The sequence below is a fragment of the Elephantulus edwardii genome, unplaced genomic scaffold, assembly GCF_000299155.1.
Source record: "Elephantulus edwardii isolate Elephantulus edwardi_28Jun2011 unplaced genomic scaffold, EleEdw1.0 scaffold00008, whole genome shotgun sequence".
Taxonomy (NCBI): domain Eukaryota; kingdom Metazoa; phylum Chordata; class Mammalia; order Macroscelidea; family Macroscelididae; genus Elephantulus; species Elephantulus edwardii.
In genome coordinates, this window is record NW_006399758.1 from 27,382,358 (window position 1) to 27,393,639 (window position 11,282).

An 11,282-nucleotide genomic window follows, 5' to 3' on the forward strand; every position below is an offset into this window, starting at 1 on the left:
GCAACAATGAATGAATGGAATTCCAAAATCTCTGTAGATGTTCATTGAAATGAAAAATAAACAACCTAAATTAATAAAAAAAAAGTGGAAAATATTGAGCAACAGAGCCTTGAGTATCACAAGAAGGTTTTTAGTTGCGTTTTGGATCTCCCCACCCCCTCTTACCACATAAAAAAGGGAGTTCTGGTGACCTAGTGGGTAAGGAGTTGTGTTGTCAACCCAAAGGTAAGTAGTTCAAATTCACCAGCTGTTTTATGGCACAAAGATGAGAAATTTCCTTTGTGTCATTTATAGCCTCTGAATACCTACTGCAGGACTAGTTATGATTTGGTTCCAGCTTGATGGCTTATAATAACCACAACATAAGAATCAAGTGCTTTAATGTATGGATCTGACAAGTATCTAGCTGGATAAAGATGAAAGCAAAACCATATTTTGTTGGTATCACAAATGGAACAGATGGAAAAATGGCAGTGAAAATTAATGTAAAACTCCCATATTTATTCTCCTTTGACTGTATAGCTCAATTCAGAGAACTTAACACAATCAATGGACATAGTCCAAAACATTAAAAGTAGCCATTCATTTATGACTTTCTGAAAGGATGCTGTAGTTCTATATTTTTTTATAAAAAATGTATTTTATATTGCTTTGCTTACAAAGTTTGTACACATTGTGTTTTACACCATTCTTCATTCACCCTGTGTCATACAGTTACTCCCATGCATTATGTTTAATCACCATTGGACTGTGCCCATCATTATTATCTTTAAAAGCCAGCCCCGGACCCATGTTCGATAGGCTTGTGCAGTTAAGCTCTGACAACATCTGCTGCCCCTTTAGTTGGGCCTCTTATCCCCCTAAATTGTTGTTGTTGTTAGGTGCTGTCAAGTTGAATACGACTCTTGGTGACCCTTTGAACAAAAGATCTGAACCCTGTTCTATCATTCGCTGTCCTCACACCTCCTGAAGAACAAGAGCCCATTGCAGCAGTGACTCTAAATAGACTGAAATTAAATGTTACCTTTTGGGTATCATTCTTAATTAAGTCTTCAAAGTGTCAACCACATATGTCAAGTTCCTGTCCTCATAAAGAATTAACTTTCACTGGTGTGGGTGATAAGTTTAAAGTAATATATTCATTTGTAAAAACGTCTAGGAATGATTTTTTTTTAAATCCCAACTCTTGTTGTGAGATACAATTAGATAATATTCTTGAGTGCTTAAAATAATGTCATATGTTTTACATCAGCTCTAATACAAACACATTTATCTAGGCTCTGGATGATTTCATTTTTTAAATTAATCATGTCTTAAGGTGCTATTCACACTTTCTGAAGAAAAGTAAAAAATCCTAAGGAAAAGCTAAAATTATGCTATTTGTGAAGAATCTGAAATGTGTAAACTTGACAAATGCCAAATAATTAATTTGGAACTTATGAAACAACATACTAAGGGGAAAAAAGTACTATATATAAGGCCACATTTATTTTTTTTAAAACTCCAACATATTTGCATTCTCTTATGTGGTTTAGCTTTAGTATTCTTATACTAACAAAAGCCTGGCAGGGCACTGATTCCCCAGCAGTCCTCTTCAGGTGGTTGGTTTTTCTTCTGGGCCCCTTGCACCTGCAGCCAGGAGGTGGCCTCTTGTCTTTCCCAGAATACCCTTCTTCTTTTCCCTGTTGACTCCTACTGTGACCTCTATCACCTACTATCCCAGAATGGCTTCTCTTCCCTTTCATTTTCAGGGACTCGGATTCCTCACTCATGGAGTCTCTAACTCACTTCCTGTTTTAAGTCTTGGTGATTTAAAAAATGTGAGTCCTTACAAACACTGCTGAATACGATCCTAAAATGACTCTTTAATCTCTGCTGCTCCCTATGGTCCTTGTCCAGGGTCTTCCTCTCCTGCGCTGTCCCTCAACCCTTCCAAGCATGATGTCCTTCTCTAAGGACTGGTCCCTCTGGGCAACATGCCCAAAGTAGGTGAAATGGAGTTTAAAAACTTTGCCTCCAAGGAGCAGCCTGGTTTCATCCTCTCTGAAACAGAACTGCTTGTTTTCTTGGTGGTTCATGGTATGTGAAACACTCTTCTCCAGCACCACAACTCAAAGGCATTGATTCTTCTTCCATCATCCTTAGTCATTGTGGTCAGGCAACGGGGTCAGGTGTGTCAGAGATGGTGGTGAAGTTGTTTCAAGATAGGGCAAGGTTCAAAGCCATTGCTCATAAGGTCGCTATGGACTATAGCTGACTTTATGGCACGAAACAATAACAATAACAATGCAATAATGGTTACCCATGGTGGACAGTGTTTGGTGAAGCGTCCTGATTAAAACAAGCTTGGAAGCAGGAGTGGCATTCACTTCTGAAATAGCTTGCCTCCGGAAACTATGAACTTGGAGAAATGATGAAAGTTATAGAAGTGTTCAGGTCTTTCATTTATAGGGTCGCTATGAGTCGTCTATGACTCGATGGCACTTAACAACAACATTCCCACTCCACTCTCTCATCTAACCCTAAACATCTTATTCAAGCTTCTATTTCTACCCTACATTGGCTTTTATTCTGTTGTCTTTTTAACCAACCATTTAAAAATCTTCTGAAATTCCATACAATTGATTTCTGTATCATGTTTATGCTGATTTTTCCTTAGTAAGGTGTAAACTTCACAAGGGAAGGGATTTTCACTCACATATATGTTTTGTTCACTTATCAGAACCTAGAAGAATGCATAATATACAATAGGTACCTAGTGAAATATCCTTATTGAAAGAATGAACAAACAATAAACATTTATAATACTCCAAATGTCTTAAAATGTGGGTGCTTATTTGGAGATGACAGATTACTCATTTTACTATTCTGTAAAAAAGTAATCTTATTCTTATATTAATGTTTCTAGTTTCTAATGAAAACGTGCAGAACTGTTTATTAGAGTGATTACACAATCAGCTCTGCTATCTTTCAAGTAAGAATAAGTAAAAAGCTTTGACTGTTTCAGGCAGCAGAAAGACTGAACTGGTTTAGTACCTTCAGTTACACATGGAGCTTTGGTGACTTAGTGGGTAAAGGGTTGTGCTGCTAAACCAAAGGCAGGTGGTTTGAATCTATCAGCTGCTCCATGTTAGAAAGATGAGGAATCGTCTCCTGGGTGACTTTTTGTTCTCAGTTTTAAGAAGTTATTGTAGTTTTTGCATTTTATAATTGTGTTCAAAACTTTTTATATTGGAAATTAATTTCTATTTCTCATAGAAGGGTGGTATACTCAATAGCAGACACCATAGATAATAAGGGCATTTGTTACTTTCAGAGCACTACAAAAAAGTGAAAACTACCCAGGGACTTCTTTGGAATTACCTATGGATGCACAGTCGAGGTTTATCTTTTTATGTTGAACACCAGACGTTTTCTAAAACCACTACAGATAATTACTACTTGCTCTTCCTACTAAAACGAAATTAAGAGGACTTTGGTGTTTTCTGGGTAGAGGAGGAAAACTGGATCTTGGTTGCTTGAAGAAGACTATGCTTGGTTAAATCCAAGACGAGTTTTGATGATTTGAAATGTGAAGTTCAAATTACTGTAGCTCATACATCAAACTGCCAGATACACAGAGACAGAGTCACCAAGGCCAGAGCAGAAACTGTGGCCCATTATGCGAAGATACTCAACAACATTTCTAGAGCTATAGGTCATTGTTTAGAACTTACTGAAAAGTTAAACTATTTACCTGGTTCATATAAAAGTACATATAATCAAGGAATCACTGGGTAGTAAATGGTTAATGGGGGAGAGGGGTGCGAGGTCGCTCGCTTCTAATTTAAAGTTTGGAGGTGCCAAGTCTACCCAAAGGCTTGGTGATCTCTGGGAAAATTAGTTCATGAAAATGCAATGGGCTACAAGTTCTACTCCAACACATACGGGGTTACCATTAAGTAGGAATCAACTAAAAGGCAACTGCTTTATATATCATGAGGTGGCCTGAGTGGTAAGGAATTTGCTGCCAGCCCAAAGGTACATGGCTCGAATCTCCATGGGAGAAGGATGGCCAATCTCCTCCTGTGCAATTTACTGCCTCTGAAAACCTGCTGGAAGGTCAGCTAGGAGCCGGCTCTGACTTGATGGTAAATAACAGAATTAACAACAAGTTATAACCAGTAGTAGCACGAGGTGGGTCACTCTGAACATGTGCCATGCTTTACTTTCTGGGGTCATGAAGGGTAAAAATCACCATGCTTGAGGTAGCCTGATGCAGAAGAGGTTGAGGGTGTGGTCAAGAGTATAGTCTTTCCACTTAATTCTTGGTCCTTGACATCTCAGGCTTGGTTGAGAAAAGGAAAAATAGCCAAGTAAGATGTTGAGAGAGAAATATTTTAGAAACATAGGTTTTCACTAATTTACCTCTTCCGCAAACTCAACTCATTTCTCTTTAGTCAGAACTGAGTCCCAGCTGACCCTCCAGTGGGCTTTCTAAGACTGGAGATTGCCCATCTTGTTGCTACGGAGCAGCTGGTGCATTTGAACATTTGAGTTGACAGCACAACTCCTTACCCAATTATACTAAAATCACACCCAACTTACATTAAAACAGCTTTTCCAGGAAGAAACTGTCTTTTTATAACTGGAACAAGCTGTTTGGCTTCTGAGGCAGGGGAAAGGTAGCACCCATCAGAGCCCACCTCCAAGACTTGAGGTTGGAGTATATCAATCACTTGGCTCCACAAGAGTGGAGGCGGGAGGAATACAACAATGGAGAACGAGGCTGAGATGAGCATGTTCCTTCAACGATGCCCATCTAGCACGCACAGATGCATGGATGGGCAGGGAAGGGCTGCTGGCTCAAGGAGCAGGGAGCCATGAGGACCTGTTGACTTGAACCCATGTGGCGGCTAGGCTTGAGTGACGAGACCAAGAGGTCTGGCATGCAGGGAGGACTGTGGACACCTGAGCCCATAGCTGATGCCCGTTTAAACCCAGCCACAGGTGGCTGGGGATGAGATGACCAGAACCCAACCAGATGAAGAGAAGATCCATGCTGTGAACTTGGGCTGCTGCAACCTGCTGGCTTGATCTGGACTAGATGACGCTATGTATGCAGATGCTCAAAGTTTCCAAGTTGAACATAGGATCCTTTAGCAAAAGGGACGTGCTTGTTTCCTCAGAGCACGGATTTGATAGGTATGGACAAACAGCAATTAGCTATCTAAAACGGTGGATATTAGGGCATGAGGCATGAAGTAGCTGCTTGCACACTTTCATGAAAGTAGTTGTTGGTGGGATGATTATAAAGGAGGAATACACGCCGCCTCCAACATAAACGACCAAAATATAATGTAAAGGAGGACTGTATGGAACACAATGTAGATGCATGAAAACAATGTTTATGAATGATAAAAAAATAAATAGAAAAGCCCCATCTTACCCCACTCAGCAAACTAGGAAATGCTTAGTTTTATTTCCCACAACAATGTGAAAATAAAAGCCCCAAGATTAGCTCGATTCTAGTCAGGACAGAAGCACACAAAATAAAAAGCCAGGGCTCACCTTGTTTGTTTCTGGGGTCCCCTCGGTGCTTCCTTCTTTTGTTGTTCCCTCTTCATTCTCCTGAAGGTTTTCATTCTCATCTAGAAGTTTCACAGGGACAGGCGGTGGGGCTTCCTCTTCCAGTTCTTGTGAACTTTCAAGGACAATCTCTGCATTCACACTTTGCCGGCACTTTTTGTTTCTGTCCACTGAGGCATATTCAGCAAACTCCGCTTTGTCCTGGGCCTGAGGCTCTGGAAGTTCCTTCAAGGCCGTAGTGGACTTGGACTTGCCATTGTGGACTCTATCCGGGTGTCCAGCTGCTCCCACCTCCTTGATTTCCTTCACTGTCTCATACAAGCAGTCTTCCACCATGTTTTCTTGGGAGGAACTATCCTTCAGCACTTCATATGGGCCTTCCATTCCTAGACCCTGGTCCCCATCTGCACTTCTCGTATTCAGCATCGTGTCCACTGTGCTGTTGGGAGGAATCCTGGGCAGCTCGCGACTCTGATGACATTTTGAAGGCCTCCCTGTGCTGTCTTGGGAGTCCAGCAGATCAGAGGCTGAGGTCTGTACTTCCTCGTAATGTTGCATGCAGGTCATGGTGCTGTCTTCTGAAAGAACTAAAACAGCAGAAGTGTTAAAAGTGGAGAGGACAACTAGTCAAACAGCCATTCAAGAGCATCAGACTATGCACAGTTACTTTAAATAAAGAGGCTTACTATTTGTTAGACTCTAGGATGCAGGTTTTAGATGTAAGACTGTCTGGCAGTTGAGGATCTTACTTTAATCACAGTTTTACACCAAAGTTGTCAATTACATCTTTCCACTGTAACAGGGACAAATTACTTTGGCTTTAAATTTGGCCACAGTTACTTTCATTACTTCCTGTGGGTAGAGAGAGTGACCGGTAGGACCAGCAGCTGGATGAATACCATACTTGATGGGGCTAATGACTTGAGACTGGGCACATAAGGATTGTTGTTGGGGTAAGAAAGTAGCACATATGCAATATTTAGTGTAACTCCTGGTAGAAAAAGGTAAATGAGTAAAAGTTATTTATTACTTGAATGGGAATGATTGTAACATAATGTATACAAACTTTGTAAGCAAACAAATATAACAAATAAAAATAGATTATTTATAAAAAAGTTTTCTTACTATCATTTGCAAATAGTTATTATTTTTCATCTAACTGAGAATATTTTCCCTAAAACTGGTAGTAATAGTAGAGGTGAACAAGAATCCATTTCTTGAGGGTGGGGGCAGGTTGCATGCTAGTAACATCCTGAGGTGTTGAAGCTTCTGTGGAAAGGTGGCGTTTTTACAGAACTTACTGTCACCATTGGTGAGTGCTCCATTCTGGTCACTGCTGATTGGAGCATCGGTTGCCAGGCTTGTGATAGAACGGCTGAACATCTCCTTGTCTGATGTCTGCAAGAAACAAGCATATAATGCTGCTGAGAATCTAAGCTGTACGGAAGAGAAGGATGTTTGTGGCTTCTCTGGAAAATTAAAACCACAAAGAAAACAATAAAGAATCAAAAGTCCACTCAACCCGTAGGAGTTGTACACAGAACACTTGACATCTAGTTCGACTCATCAGGAAAGGCCTAGAATTGCTGCTATTTTCCAAGATACTAGCAATGAGATATATGTGGCTATTTAAATGGAAATGAAATAAAAGTAAAGATGCACTGTCATGTTTCAGTTGTTATTGGTCATATTTCAAGGACTCAGGGGATAGTGGTCACTGTACTGGATGGAGTTGATGCAGAACATATGTAGCGCAGAAAATGCTCCTGGATACCTCTTCCTAATCTTACAGTCACTGGGAACCTTCCAGGGCCACCTGCAGAGCGTCTGCCCCAGGATAAGTCTATGGCCACAGATGATTACAAGCATATTGTGAGATATCAACCCTCTTAGCTCAAGGGAAGAACCAGACTCTGAAGAGCAGGTCAAAGTGACTCCGGTGGACAGCTGTCTCGCCGTTGTACCCCAGGTGCCGTAAAATGCTGTCCTTATTAAAAGGTGCATCATGACCCGAAGAACACAGAAAAGTACCATCCTTTATCATCTAAAGGACTTAGTCTGGCCAAATGTGGACAGATCATCTCCTCACTGCTGGACGTATTTTAGAACTAGCTAGGTCTCTGATTTCAAGGTTCACTAAAACTCTCAACAATCAAAGCAGCTTTCTCAAATCTTTTTATTCACCCAAATAAATTCAGACATGACTGTGAATGGAGGGTGAGGGGAATAAAAATTAATAAATAGAAATGCTGAGAGAAGGGGAAAGCAATAAACAATAAAGGGCTAGACTGATATCACTTACGTTAACTTGTTGTGCCCAACAGATCAAGAGACACATGCTACCAGATTATAAGTGAGGTAATTTATTTGCTGCACAGTGAGGGGTCCCAGCAACATGGCAGGATTCATCTCTTAGCTTCAGGTAGGTGTTTTTATATCCTTACTCTCCTCTAGATGCTGGGCGACGTGGGCTCAGGCTACAATATCTTGCTGTTGATATATTACTAAGGGCACAGTGACGTAATCACAGGTACATATTGCAAAATGTCTCTGTCTTGGGATTATTAAGGGTACAGTACGAAACATTTACATCTTGGGTTTATCAAAGCTACAGTGCAAAATGTTTACATAAACAATAACAACTACTATTTTGGAAAAGGGGTCAAGACTAAACTTTAGGTCTAGGGCAGAAAGTTTCCACACACAGGGTTAGGCTATTCAAATGGAGTGAGTGCTACATAAAATGGAGTCTATCTGGCTTCTCAAATTAATTGTTGTTGGTATTGATTGCCTTTGAATCAAGCATGACTCACAGCGATCCTATGAACAAAAGGCCTGAAGCCCCTCTACCACTATCGACATTTACCAAAGTTCATAAAGTTTCTGGAGGCATGTTGTTTAGGAAGTGGAGGCGACTCCTGCTGCAATAGAGGTTAATATTATGTCTGTGGATAATTGTATGGAAAACAATGCTGTTCTGTAAGCTTTCACGGAAATAAAAAGAACGAAATAAAAACAAAACAAATTCAAGACATTTGGAGGAGAAAGTGGTCTTAATTTTCTGCTGAGGAAGAACACGTACATATTACACAGAGCAACACACCAAGCTGAGCCATAGCTCTGATCTAGTGAGCAGATAGAAAGCAAATTGGTGGCTCTTGTAGTTCTAAAAACTCCTTTCATACTAAACACTTTATAACTCAAAACAAGGCTAACTGCACTGAGCTAACTTTGACTCCTTATGAAAGCAGTCTGTGTGCTCTGTGATCCATTATGAAGGGGCATTAAAGGCAGTAGTCGGAATCACTGCTGGAAACACAATCTGCGTGCCCATCCTTCTCCTAAGGTGAATGACCTGCCTGACCCAGGAGGTACCACGCAGCAGCCTCCACATGGAAAGTTCTGATGTCAATGGCGTAGAAACCTTGGTGAGTTGGCCTCACAAATTTTCACTTGTGACTGAGAATCAAATTCTAAATAATAACAGATAGCAAGTATCATAATGCAAAAGTTTACTGGAGGTCAGCTGCTTCAATTCAAAGCAGTCCATCTATGATGTGGGTCACTGGGTTAGGTTGCCAGGACCTTGAGGTGCGTGAGCTAATCTCACAGAAACAACGCTACAAAGTGGGAAGGAGGTGGAGGGGAAGAATGCTCCCTTGTGGGTCAACAATAGCATAATTCACCCACCACACTGAAGTCACTGATCATAATCTAGGTTCTAATCACTGTCTCTACTCTGGAGTTCCACACTGAGAAGCCAGGAGCCAGCTCCCTCTCTTTGTAGCTGCTGGCACAGAGTATGGGTTTCCTCAAGTTTTCCTGGCTAGGAGGTGGGGGAAGTTCCTACACACCAGGAGGATTTGCCAGAGCTGAAATTGAGTAGGGAGAAGGCAACAGGAATTTCTCAGACTCAAAATTGGAACTCTGCAAATTGTTCAAGAAGCCAAGGTTGAGAGCAGTGCTTTAAAGAACAGTGTAGGCAAGGTATGTGCGCACATGGCCATCTGTGAATACACAATCATGGATACACACACTTACCTTCATATAAGACTATGAGAGAGGTAGTAATGTGAGGAAGAAAGCAGAGAGATGCAGAGATTTTCTTTACATTCTCCTCTACATTAATTTTCTCCTCATACTTGTATTCATTACTGCTCCTCTTGTCAGAACTGACTCATAGCTGAGCCTCCAGTGGACTTCTGAGGCGGTAAATTGCATGGGAAATGACTGCCCATTTCCTGCCCTCTGCTGGCGATTTGAGCCCCCAGAAAGGCACCACCTTTGGGTTAGGAATGGAACTCTACTGACTGGGCCACCGCACTTCTACAGCAACATCTAGAGCTCTAGAGTACAGGTTCCCAAACTGGCATCCCCTGGGCATCAACTACCTGGACAGCCTGATAACCGAGTTTTCTGGGTAAAGAAATTGATTGCTGTGGAGTCAGAAGCTACACGTACTTGCCTTCTATTGAGTTTCTAAAATTGTAAATTGCACAGGAGGTGGCTGCCCATCATCTTCCCTCAGAGCCGCTAACAGAGTCAGATTACCAGAGAGGCATGGCCTTAGGTTGGCAGCATTAACTCCACATGGACTATCCACTCCATCAGAGCTCCCTGCTGGGAGTGGGAGAGTGTTCATTTCCAACAAGCTCCCAGGAGGTCTGCTGTTCATCTGACAACTGGCTGTGCACAGCAGGGTGGAGAGAAGGAAAGGGTCTGGAATCTGTGTACAATAAGAGGGGTCTAGGATCTCCAACTGCCCATCTCATGTACTCAGCTGTCCCTCCGCATCTCAGTTTTCCTCATGATGTCAACACTGGGCCAAAACAGAAGTACTGTGAGCAGATGAGAAATGGGGGTTTGGATAAAAGAAATTGGTAGAAGAACTTAGGAAAGGAAATGGTGGACAAGGAGTGTGTGTGCATGTGTGTGGGTATGTATAAACCTTGCAGAAAAAAAGAGTGATAAAAATGCTAGGGAATTCTGGGAGTGAAGGAGAATCCTGATCACCTCCTGTCTTTTCAGGTTTCAAGAGTCCTGTGCATTCTTGAGTAGAGGAACCCAGATGAAGCCATGCCTCTGATAATCTCGGAACACTCCTGCTAGCAGCATTTTACATTAGATTCCATTACATATCTTTGACTCATAATATCTTTATTTGCCCTCTTCTCGCAACCAGATTTTGCCTGACCTTGAGAAATTTTAAATTAGAACAGGAAGTGCCTTGTCGGGTTACAGCACTTTGTGGGTTCTCTGAACCCAGCCCCTGTGAAGAATGGGTAGATAACACCCCAGGCTTCTGGAATTGCTCTGGAATTTTAGGGGATGGCTCTGAGCCAGAAAGAACCCCTGTCAAGCTGCTCTTCACCAATGAGGACTCCCCAGAGCCAAAAGGCATCCAGGGCCAGGGAAATCCAGTCAGGACTGTCCAACCCTGAAGGAATTTACAGTCCAGCTCTGGTGAGCTTACTGACTGTCAGGAATGGGAGATGGACACAGGCAAAAGAGAAACTTCCCTTTAAGAACCTTTTTGTCAGTCTTACCCCCACCCCAATGCCAGCCTCAGACTGAGAAAAACTGGATGAAATATGTTTACGGCATTGAAATCTATGGGAGAGAGAATAGTCTAAAAGTATTATATTTTAGGGCATTATTTTTACCGTAGGAGTATGCAATGAGGGTTGTAGAGTGGATTATATTTGGGGCTAGGG

General features: G+C 41.7%; 1 protein-coding gene across 1 annotated transcript in view; it reads right to left on the reverse strand.

Moving 5' to 3' along the window:
• The window catches only part of PAG1 (phosphoprotein associated with glycosphingolipid microdomains 1), a 23,371-nt gene that overhangs the window by 7,636 nt on the left and 4,453 nt on the right, over window positions 1-11,282 (reverse strand). Inside the window, exons 3-4 of the mRNA XM_006880491.1 lie at window positions 6,870-6,966; window positions 5,551-6,155 (exon numbers count right to left, since the gene is read on the reverse strand). Coding sequence (XP_006880553.1) covers window positions 5,551-6,155; window positions 6,870-6,966 — 702 coding nt within the window. The remainder of the gene's footprint in view (window positions 1-5,550; window positions 6,156-6,869; window positions 6,967-11,282) is intronic.